The sequence below is a fragment of the Ceratotherium simum genome, chromosome 16, assembly GCF_057802395.1.
Source record: "Ceratotherium simum simum isolate JZ-2026a chromosome 16, ASM5780239v1, whole genome shotgun sequence".
NCBI classification, from domain to species: Eukaryota; Metazoa; Chordata; class Mammalia; order Perissodactyla; family Rhinocerotidae; genus Ceratotherium; species Ceratotherium simum.
The window spans coordinates 19,569,873-19,592,005 of record NC_141915.1 but is presented as its reverse complement, the minus strand read 5'-3'; the positions used below and the strand labels follow the sequence as shown (position 1 = coordinate 19,592,005).

At 48.3% G+C, this 22,133-nt stretch overlaps 1 protein-coding gene across 2 annotated transcripts; it reads right to left on the bottom strand.

Annotated features, from left to right (window-relative positions):
• Positions 1-481: 481 nt before the first annotated feature.
• LYRM9 (LYR motif containing 9) lies at positions 482-17,788 on the bottom strand. Of its 2 annotated transcripts, none has more exons than XM_087440758.1 (4): positions 17,719-17,788; positions 4,661-4,801; positions 2,963-3,055; positions 482-2,049 (listed from the first exon to the last, which is right to left on the bottom strand). In XM_087440758.1, exons 2-4 carry the CDS (start codon positions 4,784-4,786, stop codon positions 2,032-2,034), a joined length of 237 nt encoding a protein of 78 aa, XP_087296884.1. In that variant the 5' UTR covers positions 4,787-4,801; positions 17,719-17,788; the 3' UTR covers positions 482-2,031. The 2 variants fall into 2 exon arrangements, with proteins under 2 accessions (XP_087296884.1, XP_087296883.1); XM_087440757.1 differs by lacking the exon at positions 482-2,049 and adding an exon at positions 2,056-2,266.
• Between the last annotated feature and the right edge of the window lie 4,345 nt (positions 17,789-22,133).

The following is a 22,133-nucleotide window of genomic DNA, read 5'->3' as shown; positions in this document are numbered from 1 at the left end:
GCCCCTCTCCGGAGCTGGGCATCCACTGTCTGCCACCTGGCTGAGGCAGCACATCTGGATCAAGCACCAACCAGTGAACTGAGGGTCGTGGGACCACCCTGAAGAGCCAGTCAGGGCAAGGGACTCTCTCCCAAACCCTGGCCAGCCTTCCCTCACACCTCTCCTGCTGGTGAAAGGCCTGGCATACAACCAACCCCACCCTGTTGACCAAATGGCCCCCTGACTTCAGAGGGGCTGAACAACACAGGTGGGGAGGGGGGTCGGTTGAGTATGGGACTGGCCTGAAACTCCTCAACTTACCCTCCCCCTGGTGCGGCAAATCTGACCTCATCATCTGGTGTCTAGCAGTGGGACCAGCACCTGGTCATCCCCTCTGAAGAAAGATCCCCACCCCCAGGCAGCTTTCTGTCTGCCTGTCTCCAAGTCCTCAATACCTAGTATGACAGCACACAGTAGGAAACATACATCAAGAAGACACCAGAACTTTCACAAATTGATGTATTTACTTTGTTATTTGCTAATCAGTTGAGTGCACAGAGATGTACCTGAGTCACTTTAAGTCATATAATTGCAGGGACACACACACGCTAGCTCATCCTGCTGGTTGCGAGTCCTTGGGGATACTCAAGTCCCAATGTGGCTACTCTCTGCATCTTCTGGCTGCTCTGCCCGCTCTGGCCAGTTATCAGTTATCCCCGACATTCCCTGCTGCTCTCTCTTCTTCCTTTCTTCTTCCTTCCTCCCTCCCTCCCTTTCCTCTTTCCCTGCTGCTCTCTTTTCCCTCTCAAATCTATAGTGTTTAGTAGATTCAGACAGACCTGGCTACTAAGCTTTGCGACTCTGAAAAGGGGCTCGACCTCTCTGATCTTTCATCCCCGTCTGCAAAGCAGGGCTCCCTAATAATGGTAGCTGGCAACGACCTTGCAGCTGGCTCCCCATGCCAGGTTCTGGGTGAAGCACTGGTCACGTTCAGAGCTCATTACTGCTCACCGCGGCCCTGTGAGGTAGGCACGGTCATCACTCTATTGGATAGATGGCTGAAAGAGGCAAGATGAGTTACCCAGGAGCAACTTGTCTGGAATTGGGATGCGATCCAGGGCTGTCTCTCTCCACCGATTGCAGGCTCACATCACCCACACAGATGCTTCCTCCCTCCTTTCTTCCTTCCAAGATGGCGGCAAAGCAGAGAAGGGCGAGTCAAGACAGATGGAAACTTCACAGAAGCCTGAACACATCGGCGTCTCCTGGAGCAGCCCTGGCGTTCTTCCTTGTCTCACACAGCCTGCATTTCCCCACTTCAGGGACACTATCAACTCCGTGAAGGCAAGGACCAGGGCTGCAGGAGGGACGGCGTCAGGAAGAGCAGCTTGGCGGACTGCTGAGCACGGTGCAATTGTGAGGGCTCTGGGTGACAAGCAGGGACAGGACAAGTCCACAAACAAACAAGCCCCGACGTGGAGTGTGCTAGAGAGATGTGCAGGGCACTGCGGGAGCCGAGGAGGGAGCAGCGGAGGAGGCTTCCTCGGAGGGCTATCTACCAGCACCACCAGGCACCGTGTCCTGCGTTAGGCCCTTCAACGTCATCTTATTTAATCCTCACAAAGGAGGAAACTGAGCTCGAAGACAACACCTTTGAAAAGCTGCTGAGCTGGGATTCAAATCCATATCCATCTGGTTCTAAAACCCATGCCCTGTGCTCTGTGTATGCTGCCATCCAAGGGGACGCCTGCTCCGGGTCTTAAAGAATGACGTCAGAATAAATAAATCACTTTCAGAGCAAAGCGAAAAACACATTCTCCCCAAATCTCACATCATAAGCGGCTGGAAAGCAAACGTAAGGGACACTGGGGACACAAACATGGCGAGAAGAGCCGTCTGCACAAATGTCAGCCTCTCCCACCCCTGGCTTCCTGCTTTCAGCCCACAAGGCCCAGGGATCTTCCCAAACCGCTGCTGCTGATCAGCTCCAGGAGAAGAGAGGCCTCTCAACCTGTGTCTTCAGGACAGCTTCACTCCTTAGGCCCTGGAGTCTCAGTTTTGTTTTTTATACTGCAACACAGAGAGATCATTAGAAGTGGGCGAGGGAAGCCAACGGGGGCGGGGGGGGGGGGGGCGGACCTGGGAAACCCTGAGAACATGAGCATCCAGGCCTCTGCTGCCTCCTGCAGGGGCTCCTCGGAGGTGGTGGGACCCAGTCAGGAGGAACCAGATGGTCAGATCTCTGGTTGGCGCCTGGACCTCCTTTCTTCTTTAAGAGAAAAGGAAGCTGATGGGGTTGGGGAGGGAGGATAAGAAAGACACTGAGGACATTGGAATTGAACACGGTGGCGTGCCCATCCTTCCCTTGAAGCTGAGTCTTGTTTGGAAAAAAAAAAAAACACCTCAGGTTAGAAGAGGACCCTCAGAAGCCATCTAGCCCAATCACTGAGTTTAAAAAAATTAATCCTGGACCCCACATCTAGAGATTCTGATTTAAAAGGACAGGGAGGTGGGGCAAGTTCTAACACCAAAGTGTAAGGACCAGCAAACCAGTCTGTATTTCTAAAGTCCTCCCTTCTTCCACCAAAACAGATACTTGAACGTTTCCTCAACAATCATGCCTCACTGTGAATACCCACAGAGACAGGGAGCTCACTACCCCGCAGGACAGCTTCTCTCTCTGAGACATCATGAGGTTGCTGCCAGCTTTGCCACCATTGCTTCCAGGAAGACCATTCTCTTCCTTCTTCCTGCTGCCCCATCTCAGCTTATCCAGCACCGTTAGGGATGGAGGCAGAAACAAATGCAACTAGAAGAGCATCTGCCACCACCTTTGGCCTTCTGGAGGAAGGGAGCAGCTGGCTGGGGAGCTTCATCAGCACTGTAGGTCTCAACTGTGGGGCAGGAGCGACCCCTGGTGGTCACAGAGATCACAGCCATCTACACCCCAGCTCATAGGTGGAGGCGGGAGCCAAGCACTCACTTTGTTCATGATCCAGTCGGCATCTTCAATGGCTCTTTTAATAATCTGCTGGATTCTCTCAGGGTTGTCATCATCCGAATGAACCCGGAAACTCTGGAAGTTTAAGCATAAAAAAAGATGACTAGGCAAAATTCACAGAACCGGCAGCTTCAGAGCACCAGTTACGGGCTGGGCACAGCACGGGCACTTTATACTCAGCATGGCTCCTACCCCTCCACAGGCATTTATGATGATCCCACCTAGAAATGAGGACACAGAGCCTCAGAAATCCTCACCTGCCGCTAAGCAATGGCGCCAGCATCTGAATCCTGGTCTATTTCACTACAAGGGGCAACTGCAAAAAGGAAGACTGGCCCCCCGTCACCCCCAAATGAAGCTGGACCCAAAGGTTATCAGGCAGCAAGGGTCTAAGGGGAACTTCCATCTCTCTGCATGGCTTCACAACAGGGGAGAACAGGGCTTCTCCCGACCCAGCTGGAGAGTCACGCGGAGAGGGAGGGGCGGTGCGGAGGGGGGCTATGGAAAATCCAGCCAGGCCCAGTGCAGAGCCAGGCAGGCTGCTGTTTGCTTTTGACCAGATGTTTGCCCTTGAGAAGCAACGTGAGATTCAGGTTTACTGGTGTGGCACTCAGGGTCCTCCAAAGAACTGGTGGTTCCTCTGCCCTGTCCCTCTCAACCCACACAGCCTCCTACTCGCCTTTAGGAGCACTTCAAATGCTCACCTCCAGGAAGTCCTCCCTGACTCCCTTGACAGTTAACGGCTCCTTCCCCAGGTGCCCACAGCCCTCTGGTGCTACCTCTATATTTTTTTACTTTCCACATTATATCTGTATTCATTTGCATTTTTAACCTTTTATTTGGAATTAATTTCTAACCTAGAGAAAAGCTGCCAGAATAAAAAAGAATTCCCTACCAGAATCACCAATTGTTACTGTTTTGCCACATCTGCTTTATCATCCTCTCTTTCTATGTGTCTGTATAAAAATTTCTGGAAGCATTTAAAAGTTGCAGACATCATGCCCTTTACCCCTGAACACTTCGGAGTGTATTAACAATAAGGGCATTCTCTTACATAACCACAGTACTCAAATTCAGAACATTTAACATTGAAGTAATCCTATGGTCTAACCTACAGCCCATATTCCAATTACTTGAATTTCCCCAATAACGTCCTTTATAATAATTGCTTTTTCTGGTCCAGGATCCATCTGAGATCACTAATTACATTTAGTTGTCACATCTCTCTAGTCTTCTTTGAACCAGAGCAGTCTTCTGCCTTCCTTTGGGTTTCCTGACATTGGCATACATGATGAGTACAGGCCAGTATGTGCTGGATGGCCCCTCGGTTTGGGTCTACCTGATGTTTTCTCATGATTAAATTCAGGTTGTGCATTACTGACAGGAATGCCTGTCAAAATGATATTGTGTCCCATGCTCTATTTTAATTACCCATTTAGCTGCCTTACTCAAACCCTGGCACAGAGCTGGTGTGCCGGGTGGGGCATCTCTGTTTCCTGAACAGAAACCAGAGAGAGGAGCTGGGCTGTCCAGCATTGGTTTCCGGTGGCTTACCAAACTGCTGCCCCACCACCACCTGAAAGACCATCCCTGCCCCCTGCCCCTGGCCCCCATGACCTTGTGATAGGCTGCCTATTACGGGAACCCCTCTATCCCCAGCCCAGGGTACCCTGCTCCCACCTGCCTGACAGCGTGTTTGTAATGTTCCTGGATGCCCTTGGTTGGCAGCTGCTGACAACAGCGCAGCAGGTATCGGTAGAGCTGCAGTGGCCTCTGGACCAGTTCTGCCCCTGCGAGCGGGGCCATCCTCAAGGTCTGTCCCTAGAAAACACAGAGCATCACTTCTAAGGCATCAAGCCAATCCCTGGCCTGGCCCCCGGGTTCCAGCACTCTGTGAAGAGGCTTGATATAGCACAGAGGCCAGGTCCCCTTCATGCCACACCCCAGGACCCAAATCCTGAGCACAGACTGGGCATTCAGTCCTGTAGACTATGGGGACCCAGAGCAGGTATGCGGGGACCACAGGTGAGATGCGCAGCCTCATTCTGGCAGCTTCTTTCTGGAGACCAACTTCAGGTGGTGGGTGAAGAGGTGTCACTGACCCATCCCCCAAGGCAGAGTGCGGGGGACAAGCAGGAAGACCCTGCATTGCAATCACTGAGAAACCAGCTGACTACAGGTAACGAGGGGAGAATGCCCAGAGGTCTGAGCCTCGCTACTCCGAGTGTGGGCCTGGACCAGCAGCGTCGACATCACCCGAGACCTACTAGATAGAACTTGCACTTTAACAAGATGCCCCATAAGCTCCTGCCTGGATCTCTACCACAGCATCTTGCTTGGTGTCCCTGCCTCCAGGCTGTCACTCCCCAGTCTCCTCCACACTGACACCAAAATGAGCTCTGGAACCAGCGTCCTGGGCTCATCCCACGGTCAGCCACAAGGAACTTCTCCCAGATCCCCCAAACCAGCAAGTATGTCACCTCCCCATGCCTTTGTACATGCAGCCCCCTTAGCGTCAAGCTCCCTTCCCCGTCTCCTCCATGTGAGGAACGCGCGTTCATCCTTCCAGGTCCTACTCCATGTCACCTCCTCTGGGAAGCCCTTCCTGACTGTCCCTCCCTGGGGGCTGCACGGCCCTGCTGATGGAGCTGCTACAGCGCTTCCCACACTGCTGGGGACTCATCTGCTGCCAGGCCCGCGGAGCCTGGCCCAGGCCCCAGCGCTTCACGCCCTGTCGTGGAACTGACTGAATGGAATTTCTTATCTCCCCTGTACAGATTTCCCCTCTCTGAAAGAGAAACTCACTACGTTCCAAATGAAGGAGCTAAAAGACCAAGATTAAGTGACTGGCCTTAGTTTTAAAGTAACACAAAAAGAAAAAAAACAACTCCCTCCCCCTCAAAAAAGAGAACTAGAATACTAAAACTATCAGAGGTCTTTAAACTATGAAAGGAAACTTATTAAGTAGCTGGTTTCAGAGAATCCTTGATTCCACTTCCAGGATATTATCTTCCTGGCAACAATAAATGTCTGTCTCCACAGCTAAGTCTGCCAGTTCCTCCCAGTACTCTGCACTCGCACTCTGACACGGGGATGGACAGGTGGTTGTCTGCCCCCACCATCCTTCCTCCCTTCTGGTAACAGCCCTGGATGTGCAACTGGCGATCTGCCCCTAGCCAGGTCTCAGCCCACAAGCCCTGGGTGGGGCTCCACTCCAGGCCTGACCAACCAGAGCCCTGCATCCAGGTGGTTGCAGGGATTGGTTCACAGATGGGCACATGATGGGAGCTGATCCAATCAGAGCAAATCTCAACACCTCTGCAGAAGTGACTGGAAAGGCCTCAGCTCTTTCCCTGGAGACTTGATGCTGAGAGGACTGATCCTCTCTCAGGGAAGCCATCTTGCCTCCTCTTGAAGCCTGAGACTGAAGCCACACAGAAGGCAGAGCTAAGACCCTGAGCGAAATCAAGTCTGAAGAATTCATTGGAGCCTCAAAACCATCCACCTGAAGGCAGTCCCACCCCTAGCCTTTCAATGATCTGAACCAATTAACCCCCTTTGTCAAAGCAGCTTGTGTTTGTTGTTTTGAGTCCTAACTGATGGACAGGTCTTGACCTCCCAAATTCTCCTTCCACGATGAGCTCTGCAGGTTCTAGCTCTAAGGAAAAGTGCAAACGAGGCAGGGCCCCCATGAATATCAACCTGCCAATATGATTAGCCACGCTTCAGCCCAACAAACAGAGGGGAACCCCACACAATGGGGGCAAAGACCTTCAGGGGCCACTACAGAGGACATACCACTGAAGTCCCCAACCTGATGGGCAGACTCCACTGGCAGGCTTCCCCAAACTATATAAAGTGCTAATCAAATATTGTAAAATGCTAGTCGTGTAACAGATGGTTACCATCTGCAGTCTTCAAAATTAACATTTGGAAAGAGCACAACTTTGTTTCATTACTTAAAAACCCAAGCAATACTTAGAAACCAACCCAGCAAGTATGGGCGGGAGATTATTTTCAGCTCAATTATAATACTTAGTCATTCTCAGTAATAACGAGCAGAGAAGGCATGTGTGGGTCCACTCAGAGGAGTTAAACTAAAAATGTTTTAATTTAATTTAAAGTGTGGGTTTGCTATTACTTAAGGGGCAATGAACCTCACAGCATCATTGCTAAAACTGTAGTCAAAGCCTGTGGCCCTGAGAACACTCCATCCGCACATCCTGCTCTTTGGACTTGACCTTAGCCTCTCCATCGGGCCCCCTGCCTCTGTGAAGGCACCTCCACCTTCCCAGGCAACCAAACCAAAACCATCCCCAAGCCAACCAGACTCTTTCTTCTCCCTCAATCTTCATGCCACTGGTCTCTAAGTCCTATCATATTCTACTTCAGAATGCCCTCTCAAATCTGTCCCCTCCTTTCTGCTTCTACTGCACATCCTTGGTTCAGACACTTATCATAGCTCATGTGGAAAACTGCAAGTCCCCAGCAGGTCTCCCTGCGTTCCAGTCTATTGTCCACTCAACAGCCAGAGTGAATCTTGCCAAAACATAAATCTCAGCATGTCATGTCCCTGCCTAAAACCCATAATAGCCACTCCTACCCCCATCACTCATGACAACTTTTCCCAAAATGTGCGACAAATAGGAAATTATTTTAAGCAGTATATGGACCAACGCCTTTTTATTGCAATGACTTCATACCTATTTGCACGTGTAATAAGAAAAACAATCCCATTATTTCATAGGTATTAGGCTTAAAACAGTTGAAAAAAATGAATGGACATAAAACTGATATTTTAAAATGTATCAACCAAATAAGAATGCAGTTGAAACATGGGAATGACAGAAACCATGACAGTGAAGTTTGGAAAGCACTGGTCCACAGAATAAAGTCCATACTCCTTTCCATGGTCTCTAAGGCCCTCTCTTGATCTGACCCCTGCCCACCCCTCATCACATCTCCCACCAGTCACCGCCAGGTCCACGCAAACTGAGGTCTGAGTGGCCACTCCACGACAGCCTGTGTCATGTTTGCCTGTTACGGTCTCAGCAGCATGACAGAATGCCTGGCATATGGTAGATGTATTAGGGCCCTCCAGAGAGACAGAACAGATAGGGGATATATATATATACAGACACACACAAACACACACACACATACACACACACACACACAGTCACATGTTGCTTAATGACAGGGATACATCCTGAGAAATGCATCTTTGGGCGATTTCGTTGTTGTGCAAACATCATAGCGTGTACTTATACAAACCTAGATGGTCTAGCCTACTACACACCTAGGCCATATGGCACTAATCTTATGAGACCACCATCATAAATGCAGCCAGTCGTTGACTGAAACGTCATTATGCAGTGCATGACTGTATATAAAGCCATTTATAAGGAATTGGCTCATGTGATTATCAAGGCTGGCAAGTTCAAAATCTGCAGAGCCAATGTCCCAGTTTGAGTCTGAAGGCCAGAAGCTGCTGTAGAACCAGGAAGAGCCAATGTCCCAGTTTGAAGGCCACAGGCAGAATTCTCACTTACTCAGGGAGGGTCAGTCTATTCAGGCCTTCAAGTACTTGGATGAGGCCCACCCACATTAGGGAGGGCAACCTGCTTTACTCAGTCTCCTGATTTAAATGTTAATCTCATCCAAAAACACCCTCACAGACACTCAGAATAATGTTTGGCCAAATATCTGGGCATCCCCACGGCCCAGTCAAGTTGACACATGAACTTAACCATCACAGTAGATGTTCAATATCCATGTGTTGAATGAATCCTCCCACTCCTGCCTACAATACCCCTATCTGCTTCCTGCAGGTCTCCTGATCCTTCAACACTCAGCTCTAAGGTCTGGAACCTCCTCCAGGAAGCCCTCACTGACCCAGCACCCCTGCCCCACACTCAGCGGGAGGCCTATGGATTCCTCAGACACTGGCACCTCATCACCCGGCACTGCCCTAGTTCATGCTTCATCAGCTCCTGGCTGGATTGCTGGAAGGGTGTTCAGCTGCCCTCAGCGCCCTTCCAGCCTCCGCCTCCGCGCAGTCACCATGCTTTACCTAACTCCCAACTTACAATCTTCCCACAGCTGGACACAACATGATAACGTGAATTATTATGAATTTAATTGTCTTAGGTATAACAACAATGCTGTAGTGATGTGGAAGACGCAAGGGGAAGTATTTCGAGGTGATGTGTTACCATGTCTGCAACTTACTTTCAAATGGTTCAGCAAAAGACAACACAGAAAAAGATAGAGGCAGAAAGATAAACCAAATGTGGCAAAATGTAAAGACTGTGTTTAGACACAGGTATAGGGGTGGACATTGTGCTGTTATTTCAACTTCCATATATTCTGAAAATTTTCATACCAAAAAGTTATTTTAGAAAAATCCTTCTACAGCTTTCCCATCACCTAGTAGATAAAGTCTTAAACTCTAGGCTGATACCAATTCCTAAAGCCTCCTTACCTGCCCAGATTCATCCCTCATCACTCCTCCACCTGCCAGGCACATTGACACACCACCTACAGTTCCTTCAGTAATCACCATCATCATCACAATTATTACTACAGCTGCCTTCCTGAATACTTACCATGTGATAGGCACTATTCTAAACAATGCACATGAGTTAACTAATTTTAATCCTCACAATAACTCTACAAGAGGGTACCATTATGCTCTCTTTTTATAGATAAAGAAACAGAGGCAAAAAGAAGGTGGGAAATTTGTCCAAGGTCACAGAGCTGTGAGGGCAGAAGCCAGGATTTGCACCCAGGAAGTCTGGATCCAGAGCCCGAGATGGGTGCTGCCTGGACCACTAGCCCCATCCCCCACATGGACTTCTCTTTGTCCTGTGGTGGACATCTGTGGTTCTTCCTAACAGGCCCCCATCCGCATTTCTTTCTAGGGATGACCTCTTCCCACTGGGTTTGGCCTGCTGAGACTCTCATCGGTAGCTCCATCTCTTCTGGCCACAAGAAGAGCATGAGACCCAAGCTAGGCCAATTGAGTGATCAATCCCCACTTCTGGAACACGTGTTCTTGAACAGGGTTACAAAGATCCTGGGAATGAGTTCATGTCCCTGGCAATAGTGCATCCTGATCAACCTCTTCCTGCTCTGAGCTATCCTTATAGGTCCTGCCACCTGGCCTTCCAGAAATGTCTAGATTCCTGCCCAGTTCTCCAGCCTTCTCCAGAATTCTGTGAGGTCCTAACACTCTTTCCATAAATTTCTTTCTGGTGAAGTCCTCCTGTCCCCTCTTGCCCTCACACAGAACTAGACTCTCTCTCACCCTTATCTGTTTGTCCACATCCGCTGTACCTGCTTCATCAGCAGGAACCACCCCGTGCTCCGAGCGTTTGCCTCTCGAACTCCTCACCAGACCACACTTCCATGAGGGCAAGCACTGTGTCAGACGCCCCCATCTCTGCTCCCTCAATGCCTAGCACAGTACTGGGCACAGAGTGGACTCCTCCACAAATGCCTGCTGGCGAGTAACCTCAAAATCTGACCAAGCCCAACCTTAAGAAAACAGCAGCTCTGCCTTTTCCCCTGCCTCAAGCTCTGGGGATCCAAATGTGGCTGAGACAGTTCTGCGCTCCTGTCCACTATAAAGTGATGACCTCTGCCTCTGCAGGGTCCTCCATGCCCTGGGTACTCCTGGCCATCGTCTGACAGAAACACCCTTCCTTTTCCACCCCATCTTCTCCTTTTCCAGTCTCCTTAGCCTCCCTCCAACTCACCTGCAGGAACCCCTTGCAGGCAACCGACACCTCCTACCTCATCAGTCTGGAGAGGCCATCAGAGAATATCCTCAACCCCCTCCACCATGACATTCATCGTCACCTGAGAGCCGACCGACGCGCTAAGCATGATACTAGACATTTTTACAACAAGTCTCTGACAAAAAGCATTCTTATCCCCATTTTGTAGATGTGGAACCTGAGGCTGAAAAGTGAGCCGACATGCCCACGAATACACAACTAGAGAGTGGCAGAGCTGGGATGTGACTCTGGCTCTAACTCCAGTGCTCCAACCTCCCTGAGCTCCTGAAGGAATGGGGGCCCTTCCTTTTCCAAGGCTCTGTTAGGCTCTCAGAGCCTCTCTCCTGGATTAATCCAACACCCTTTTGATGTGTCTCCTCTTCAATCCCTCCCTATACTCAGCCGGAACGAGTTTCTAAAGGCAAAAATCTCATCTTTGAGGCCCTTGCTTGATATTCTTTAATGGCGACCACAGAACAAACTCTAGGGTCATCAGTACGTGTGGTGGTGTGCATGTGGGGGGTGGTGTTCAAGGCTTTCCCTGGTCAATCACCAATCTCTCTCCCATCTGCAACCAAATCCCCATGCTCGTCCTGGCTCTGTCACTTTGCTACTCCCACAGTGCCTGGCACACAGTGGTCACTCAATAGAGGGGTGTCAAATTGAATCCTCCCTCTCCCCAACAACATTCCGGCCACTTTCCTGTCCCTTGATGACTGAGTGGACAGTGAAAACACACGGGCCCCAAACCGTGGCCAGACTGAGGTGAAGATTAAGAGAGCACACACGCCCGGTTCACTGCAGCAGCTCCCTAAATATGAGGGCCCTCTCCCCTGCTCTTCTCTGCCCCTGGAAAAGCAGGAAAAGGGAACACAGTGTGTCCTGGTGCCCTTTTAACGCTCTGTCCAAAATAAGAATGGCCTGCTAGAGGACGCCCCGGTACAAACAGATCGGAGAGGCGTGTGGATTTCACTGATTCCCTTAACTCCGTACACATCAAAAAGAAAAAAATACATCTTTTTTTTCTTTTAATTAAATCAAACTAAAGATCAGGTGAAATTTATTTAGCTTTTTCCCGAATCAGAGCTGAGTTGGATTATTCAGCCTGTAGCCTTTAATGAATTAGGAAGTTATAGAAACACCTAAGGTCACGTGGCTTGGCTCAGAGGAGGCTCTCCGTGAAAGCTGGTGACTGAGTGAAGAGAAAACCGTCCCAAGTAGGCAGCCTTTCAAAACCAGGTTCCAAAGAGTGAAAGCTACCTTCTCCCATCTCTGAGTAAAAGAACTCTCTTTTCCACACCCCCGGCAGGGAGTCACCAGCTCTTCCCCCTTAACATGCTCCCTCAGGCAGGGAGCTCAAGCGTGACCTCCCAAGCCTGAGCACGCCATTTTCAAGCAGCCCGAGCTGTCAAAAGTCCTTTAGGATCTAAAATCAGCTCTGTAAAATTCTACTCCTTGGTCTGAGCTCTGCCCTTTGGGGCTAAAGTCTCCCCTAACCTACCCCCAAGACCAGTCTTTCATTACTCAGTCAGTTATCCCAGCCCCTCAGTCACCTTTTCCAAGATAACCATCCCGCTGGTGCCGTCATCCCCCAATGCTTCTCCATCCCACTCACCCTCCTCTGGACACACACGTACCCTCATTCTCAATCTCACTCTTAAACGTATTGTCCTGGGGGAAAACCAGTTTGCTTGCATTCTGATCAGCTCCGTGGGCACTGGAGTTCAGGTGGCAGAGTCACTTCCTTTACCTGGGAATTCAAGGAACGCAGCTCAGGCTGCATTCTCTGCTTGGGCCCTCACGTGGCCCTGGCAATCAGCTCAAAGGCATCTTTTTTCCATGAACTACTCTTAAATCTGTTTCCCCATCTTGTATTTTATTAGTTCAGTCCCAAGTCACAATCTGTCACAATCTCTGGGGCACCTGATCCTGTCTGTTATCCAACTCAACTCAATTCAGCACAATAAAAGCACAGAAACAATCACATACCAGGTACAAATGGGGTACAAAGAGAGAGATTAACCCCAGCAAGCTGTGTCAGTCACCTATGCGACGCCATTCAGAGCATCTAGCATATGTGTGACTCTGGACTCAGCCCCTGGACCACAGAGATGGACGGCCTGCCATGTCACCTAGCTCTCCTACCCCGAGCCTTCTGCAAAGCTGATGGCATATCTTACCACCTGCCATTCAGGGAAGGATCAGTATGTGCCAGGTAGGTGCTGAGAGTTTTACGTGTGTTATCTCATGTATCCTCACAAGAATCTTACGGCGTAGGTATCATTAGCCTGATTTTATAGATGACGAACCTGAGGCTCTGAGAGGTTAAGTAACTTGCCAGAGGCCACACAGCTAGTACACAGTCAGGTCAGGAATCAAGCCTACGTCTGTCTGATTCCAAAGCCCATGCCCTTAGGTGCTTCTAACACCACCTGCCATGTCCATGTCTGAGCCATCCACAAAATGCTGCCCAGATCGGGGCTAAGGACCCCGCAGAGAACTCTCCCCAGGGCTCGTTCAGGACCAGGTCAAGCACTCACAAAAACACTTGACTGTACTATTATCTAGTACTTCCTTCTCTATTTGTCTATTTATCTAGTACTTCCTTCTCTATTTGATACTTATACTATTATCTAGTATCAACCTTCTCCATAAAACCTTGCTCCATGCTTTTCAGAAACCCAAGGATATCATCAATAGCTTCCCTTTACATATATCAAGATAAAAAAAAGTCACAAGGCTGATGTCAATTACACAAAGAAAAGAGGCAACTAAGAAAATGCTAAAAAAGCTCTTAGGAAACCCAAAGGAGAATATGACAGAATAAAGGAAAAGAGTGAAAATAAAGCCACAAAGGGAATCTCCTGGGAGCCAAGTGGTATCACTAGCACAGATGCTGAGAAACAGGCCTACAGCCCCACCTAACCCCACTGCCTGTTTCCCTGTCCTGTGTCCTGATATAGGGCACCTAAAAATAAGTGGGAAAAGTCATATATCTAAAAAAGAAAGAAGAAAGAAAAGAATGGATCTACAGAAAATAGCCAGAAATTATGCCCTATTGAGCACTGATACAAGCTAAATTAAGCCTGCACAGGCCATTGTTTAAATATGCAATTACTCTTCTGGATGGGGAAAGTGGCAATACAGGAACAGAGTGGCTCTGCTCCCCCAGTTCTGGGGCTCCAGCTGGCACGTGCACGTCCTCTCAGGCTAGAAACAGGGCAGCAATCCTTTCTCATCCAGTCCCTCTCCTACATGGTCAAGGCTCTCAAGACCCCACCTTTATGCCCCTGGGCACGACCTTGGTTCCCAGTTTGTAACAATGCCTCCCTGGGACTATCCAAATACCTCCTAATCAGTCACTCTCCTTCCAGTCCACCCCCCACAGTGCCACCCAGGGACACTTTCTAAAAATACACCCCATCACTCTCCTTCTCCAAAACCTCTGTGGAGTATTCTTTACCCATGACCTTCCGAAATCTGGTTCCAACTTCTCTCATCAAACTCATCTCCTGCCATCTTTCCCACACTTCCTGCATTTTAGCCACATGGAGGCTAAGTTCACAGCCTTTGGGATCAGTCTGCGTTCAAATCCTGGCTCTATCATCTGCCAGTTGTGGGACCCTGGACAAGTTTCTTTTTTTTTTCTGCTGAGAAAGATTAGCCCTGGGCTAACATCTGCTGCCAATCTTCCTCTTTTCACTCTTTTTGTATGTGAGCCACTGCCACAGCATGGCCACTGACAGCCCAGTGGTTCCCAAGTGGTTCCTACACCTGGGAACCAAACCTGGGCTGCCAAAGTGGAACGCACCAAACTTAACCACTAGGCTACCAGGGCTGGCCTGCAAGTTTCTTAACTTCCACCTCAGTCTGTTGCACATCTGTCAGTGGGGCAACTAATATTATTTCCTACATAGAATCATTGTGAAGATTAAATAATGCTCCTAAACCACTTAGCACAGAGACTGGCACACACTATGTGCTTACTAGCTATTAAGTGCTATTGTTAAGAGCATCTCTGAAACATGTGTGCTCTTCAACACCTCTCTTCCCCGCCACGTTGAATTCTTCAGCCACCTCAAGAATTTCTCTTTATCCTTAAAGATCCAGCTCCTATGTCACCTCCTTGAGGCCCACACTCCATGCCATCCAGGCTCCTGTAATGGAGTCATCACACCATACTGTCATCATTTATGTGACAATGTGATGGAAGAGCCCAGAGCAGGTTTTGATGACAGACAACCCTGGTCTAGAAGCCTACTCTACCATCTCTGCCATTTACTGGCCGTGTGATCCTGGGCAACTCGCCTGACTTCTCTACACTTCTGCTGCCTCCTCTGTAAACTGGAGGACAAAATGCGTACCCCATGAGGGGGTTGTAAAGATCAAGCAAGCTAACGTAAGCACAGCGCCTAGCAGGGGCTGGGGCACACGTGAGGTCCTCGAACATCTTCCTCTTTCCTACTCTACCTGTTATCTGTGTCCTTGCTGACTGTAAGCTTCTGGAGGACAAAGACTATATTGTATTAGTTGCTTCTCCAGGGTTAACAGTCTGGAACATAACAGAAGCTCAATAAATGTGTGTTGACTGATTCCCATTTATCAGAGAAGAAACTAAAGCCCTGAGGAAAGTGACTGTCCTGAGGTCACCAAGCCAGCAGGTGGCAGAGCCAGGCCTCAAACTCAGGTCCTCTGGCTCTAAATCCTCAGCTCTTTCCACCACACCTGCCTTCTCAAAGGCTAAGGAGCCACATCACAGTTGTCAGCCCAACCATCCTGAGCCTTTACTAGTTTAAAGCGAACCTGGTGAGCTAGCCCAGCCAAAGCATACCAGAAAAATCACACAGAAGGCAAACGTGCTGGTCTCAGAGCGGAGCAACCAGCAACCGGAAGTGAACCACTGTGGTGTTAAGACCACTTTGTGCCAACGGCCTCCCACACACAGGCCACACCACACCACTCTGCTTTGAGGGCAAAAGAGAGGAACTAATGTATTGGACATGTACCAAGTATCAAACACTGGGGTGGGTCCAACCCTACCACTCCCACTCTACAGAGGAAGAAAACTGAAGCTCAAAGTCACACATAAGTAGGTGCCCGCCAAGCTGGGCTTGTACCCAGGTCTGTCTTCCTAACTCAAGCTCTTTCTACACACACCCAGGGCTTGTCTCTGATAACCCCTGAAAGCTCCTGGTTTATCCTTTTCCTCTCATGTCCCCCTCCCTCTGGTCTCCTTGCTGGGCCTCACATACCCAACCTCTCTTCCAGGCACCCACATGGCTCACCTCCCCATGTATCCAGGTCGCACTTCAGAGGCCCTCCCTGACCACTCTATAGTCCCTTCTCTTTTTCTTCATGGCACTCTTCACCACCTGACTCGTATTTGTTTCTGTTTGTATTCCCCCACTGGAATGGAAGCTCCCTAAGCGCAGGGAGTTTGTTTATTTTGCTCCTGGCTGTATCCCTAGAACAGTACAGTGCCTGACACACAGTAGGCACATGTGTGTGAGCATGCCTGAGTTGAAATAGCCATTGACCAAAAAGGTGTGCTGGAGTCACAGAAACTAACAAGGCAGCCCCTGACCCCATGGAACTTACACGTTACCAAAGAAGATAATAAAAACCAATTATTCAATTATAACTAAATACTACAAAGTGGAATTCTGGCCCCGACAGACTGGCTCATGGGGTACCTCACCCAGTCAAGGGTCAGAGAAGTTTTCTGGGAAAAGGGACATTAAATCTGAGGTCTGAAGCAGCAGTAGGATTTGGCTAGGTGAGGGTGAAGGTGGTGAGGTGGTAAAAGCAGAGAGAGCAGCCTGCAGCCTGCACGACGGCCTAAGGGAGGGAGGGACTGTCAGACCCACAGGGGCCCCAGGAGGCAAGGAGGGCAAGAGGAAAGAGGATGCTGTCCAGGAAGGCAGGGTCAGATCCAGACGGTCTGGTAGGCGGGGAGGACTTAAGATGAGTCCTAAAGTCTATCTACTGACGACCGGATAAACAAAATGTGGTACGGTCATACAACGGAATACTATTCTGCAATAAAAAGAAATTAGGTACTGATAATGCTCCAACACGGGTGAGCCTTGAAAACATTACTCTAAATGAAAGAAGCCAGTCACAAGAGACCAAATATTATCCGATTCCATTTGTAAGAAATGTGCAGAATAGGTAAATCCATAGAGAAAGAAAGTAGATTAGCGGTTGCCTAGGGCCCTGGGGGGAGTAGGAGATGGGCTGAGGGGTGACGGCTAAACGAGGGGTTTCTTTTAGGGATAATGAAAATGTTCTAAAATTGATTATGGCGATGGATGCACAACTCTGTGACTATACTAAAACACACTCAATTGTGCACTTTAAATGGGTGAATTGTATGCTATGTAAAATAAACAAAAGATTAGTCCTAAGGGCTAATGGGTTTCAGCCACTAAGGGACTTATCTGTTATGCAGAAGCATAAATCAAAGCCGGAAGGTTACTCCAAGTAAGCGCGCTCACGGGTGCTGGGGGCGGACGGACCGTGGAGGGGCCACGTCTGCTATTAAAAAAGGGGAAACTGAGGCTGCCCGCGGAGGTGCACGCCAGATGGTGAACATTTCGCTAGTGGGCGCGGCGGCGCGAGTACACAGAGGCGCCTGGAGCCCCCTGGGGTGCCTGTGGCCCCCGCGCCCCTCCCCGCGTCCTGGGGCCGTCCCCGCGCCTCCGAGCCGCCCCGGGGAGGCCTGCGACGGGCCTGGGCGTTCGGGGCCGCGCTCCGGGCGCACGAGAGCGGACCGGGAGCGAGACGGAGCGGCGCAAGTCACCGCTGGGTCTTCCACCCGCCACGCCAGGCCGAGGACGCCCAGCCCCACGTCCCCAGCCCGCCCCGCCGCCCCGAGCCGGTTCGGCCGCCGCCCCCACCCCCGCCCCCTGCGCCCGCGCCCTGCGCCCGCGCCCGCGCCCGCGCCACACGGCTCACCCGCCTCCGCTGGGGAACGTCAATCCCGGACGCGGCGGACGCGGCGGCCACGAATGCGCCTGCGCCCCCGGACCGGCGCCGCGCCGACCCCGCCTGGCGACTGCGCGCCGAGCGCCCTCTGCCGGCCGCGCGCGGGACTCGGAGTCTGTTTACACGGGAACCCAACACGCAATAGCTACCGGGTGCCCCTTCCCTGATCCGACCCCACCCAGTTGAAAAAGAAAGCTGTCCCACTTTACCTTCAACACCCACTCTTCCTTCTGGCTGTTGCTGCCTCGAATATAAGCCCTGAAGGCAGGCTCTCCCCCGTATTGCTGAATATGGATTGTTGCTAAAATATCAGGGGTGTTCAAGATCTGTGAAAAGGCTTGCTGGAGGATTTTTCCTAAACCACTTGTGTTGATGACAGGACTGATATTTGGATGGGAATCTGCGTTTTGAGTCATTTCGTCAAATTACAGTCCCATAACACCTGTCAAAAGAATAAATATGACAGTAATAGGCATGCTTCCTTTCAGACCCATCTATAATTATAATTGAGGGAAAGAATACAGAATTTAAACTCAGAGCTACTGCCAGTATCATTCTTTGAAAATGAAATAATGCTGTTTTATTAAATAGGCTCTCCCCGCTCTCTAATGTTTAAAGCTAAAGTGCTTCTCTGAATTGATTTAAATACAAGTTTTATATCCTGAAAGAAATAAAGATGAGTCTTTATCTTAAGACAAACCCCGTGTTCAATGATGCGGCTGATCTTCTCTCAGCTGATGTCTAAAAGGGAGTTAGGTTGTTAGTGGATAATATTGCTTCTGTTCACGTCTCTCTTCTCTAGGGCATTTAAAACCTATTTGTAATGAAAAGGCTGATTTCCTTACACAGACAGACTCCAAGTATAGCTGATTTAACAGTACAACTTTTTATTATTTTTTCTTTTCCTTTCTTCTTCTTCTTTTTTTTTTTAAGGAAACATTGCTCCCTGGAGGCATCTGGGAATCTATTTTTCTTCTTTTATGATAAGAGAATCAGGGATATTTCTTTTTTTTTTTTTTTTTTGAGGAAGATAAGCCCTGCACTAACATCCATGCCAATCCTCCTCTTTTTGCTGAGGAAGACTGGCCCTGGGCTAACATCCGTGCCTGTCTTCCTCCACTTTATATGGGAGGCTGCCACAGCATGGTTTGACAAGCGGTGCATGGGTGCGCGCCCAGGATCTGAACCCAGGCCATCAACAGCAGAGCACTCGCACTTAACCACTACGTCACCAGCCGGCCCCAGGGATATTTCTTAACAGAAGTGTTTTTTTAGGCTTTTCTCTCTTTTGTTTTTTCTTAACTCCCTTTACAGTTTTCTTTTTTTTTTTAACTCTTCACCTTACTAGCCTTCCTCCAAATCAAGTGAGGGCGTCTTCCCTGAAATGTTCAAATAATTGCTTCAACACTTCACTTTATTTTCGATATGTAGACTTGGACCAAATATATCTGAAAGATACGATTGTACCCTCATAAATCAGCCCTCTTATTTACACACACATAGTCAGGGGTACACCATTAATGCAGATTCGATCAATCAATCATTAAGCTTTTAAAGCCCTTATTAGGAACAATCTGCAGTATCACCATCCATTCCTGTTTTCGGCCTTAGGATCACTTAATATTTTGAAGAAATTTCACAGTTTCTTCTCTGGCCCCATCTCGCTTTTGTTCCTAGATTGCTGTGTTCCTCGTCAGAAACATTGTTCTAATGCCTGGATCTCATAAGATATTTAAGATGCAGGCTGTTCACTTCACCTCAGAGAGCCTCACCTCCAGAAGTACTTGTGCCTCTTCTGTCTTTACAAACACACAAGACTTTACCTTTCACAAAAATTCCTTATAAACATCCCAACACCAAGAAAAAAAATAATCCAAAGTAGAACAGCCTTGGATCACAATTTCCAATTTTTTTTCAAGTCATCGTGGAAACCTAGATTTTTTTAAACAATTGGATTATAATACTTTGAACTTGACAGCAACCTTAGGTTTTTTACAGCTTCAGTAGTCAAACTAAAGAATTCTTACAAGTCCAAACATTCATTAAAATGACACCAAGCCCATAATCGAATGAAAAGCCAACCATTCTTACCATGTCATTTTCCTTTACACTGAAATTTTAGCAAATGAACACCCTCATGTCAGACAGTGCACGATATTTACAGATAAACAGAATTGAAAGACTTTTTACTTGAGAAGTTTGTCACCCAAGAGTTGGCTGTCCGGGGTACGTGTCCCCATAGAGGAGTTAATCGACTTTCCTAAGAAATACATCACCACATTCTCTTGATTTCTGACATTGTGTCATTTAAGCTGACAACTGCAGGGTGGTAACCGATATTTGTAGGAAAAGATACAAGTAGTCCTCATGCTTCTTCCAGTTGAAACCTGTTTTTAGGTTTCAAAGGGAAATGATACATTTGCATCCTCTGATTAAATCAGGTTATTGTCTCAAAGGTGGACCATGTAAATAATTCAAATTAATTCATCACTGTACAATAGATTTAATAAGCATAATAAACACTTTAAAGAAAACACTTAGGACCCTCGGTCTGCCCTTGCTCTCAATCCCCATTATCTCAAATTTCTCTGTGAGCAGAATGAGTGGTACCACGTTGTTCTCTTCTATTCAAAATATGCAAAGTTACTATTTACCAGTTTGCAATTTGCATGTCTCAAATCCTGCCAGAACATAGGATGAGGGGCATCGGGTGAGTGGTGAATGCACCAAAAGGGGACACCAGGGTGAAAATGGAAAACCCGACGAACAGATCTTCTCCACCCCAGCGTGTTGCAAAACATAATCCTCACCGACTGGTGAAGATTTGTTTTTAAGACAACAAAAATATTGGGTATAAAAGGTTATGTGAAATCTCAGACATCTAGTGTCTTTTTTTCTTTAATTGCTGGGTTGAAGAAGGGGATGAGCAAGGATTTCAAGATTTTTATAAAAAGAAGTACAGGAGAGAAAAGGGTACAATTGTGACTATTTACAACATACACTTGGAGAGTAATTTATGGCCTGGGTTTTAGCCTTCCTGGACCTCTGTCTTGTGTTACCTTCTGCAGCTCCATAAATCTAAACTTGCTGACTGGTATGTATCATTCTGTATTTCTTGGTGTGTTCTGTAGTAATATATTTACAGTGGCCACATGTGCCATCACACTGATGATCAGATGTCTGTCATCTCTGAATATGAGTCTCCACTTTTTCATCTCTTGAAAATATGCTCAGTGTCTCGTAATTTCAGATTATAAGTAACATGCACACACATACATGCAATTTTTTGTATAAATCACCTTTGGAATGGGATTTTTCCTATAAAAAGTATAAGTGCATGCTAGATGCATATATGGCCGTATTAACAAAGGAGTGAACGTGGTTGGGAACATTTTTTTTTTTTGCATTTTGTTGGTGTTCGATTAAGATCCACTTTAAAATTACCTTGTTCATAAAGTGTAATTCTGTTTCCACTGACTATATCTGCGGTGTCTTAAGGTGGCCACAGATAAGAATTAAATGCCGCAGTTAGTAGAAATAGAGACTCTAAGAAATAATCAACTTTATTAAATAGGATTATTTGGAGGAAGAGGAGAGACAGAGGGGTGTAGAAGGGAAGGTGGGACAGAAAAAAAGAGAGAACAAAGGGAGAGGAGTGGAGAATGAGAAAAGGAAGAAGGGAGTTATCCTTTTGATGCTTTCCCAAAGAGAAAGGCCTGATAAAGTGAAGCAGCCCAGAAAAAAAGGGCATCATTAATTAAGGGAAACCATTATTCCTTTTGGCCAGGAAATAGGGTGTTCTGGTCAATCAAATATGTAGTGAGTAGTTATCTTCCACTTCAGCAAACATTTGTTGAGACTTCTCCATGTGCAACACTCCATGCAAAGCGCGGGTTATAGCAGAGGCTTCAAAACTCCACCCCACCCCCAACCCCCCAATGCCTCCCCACCCACACCCCCACTCTCCTGTCCTTCTCTACGTTTTGTTAGCTGCAGATCTGATCTCGTCATCACTCTGCTGCTTTAGCCCCCTCAGTGGCCTCTCAGTATTCTCTGAATAGATATGCCAAATTCCTTATCACGTCCTACAAGACCCTGCAGAACCTGGCCTCTTAGGCTTCACTTCATGTCCTCCGTCCCCTACTGCGGCCACAGTGGCCTTTCTGACCCTTAAATGCACCATGTTCCTTCCACCCTGCTCCTCCTTTAGATCCCAACTCACAGGTCTCTTTCTTACCTTCCCTGACGCCCCGACTGCCACTCGACCCCTGGCGGATAATCCTCTCCCCACAAATGGTAGCCTGTACCTTTCTCCATGACACATCACAGTTGATAATTATATATACCTTAGTTTGGATTGCCTCAGAAGATGACTCTGAAGCAAG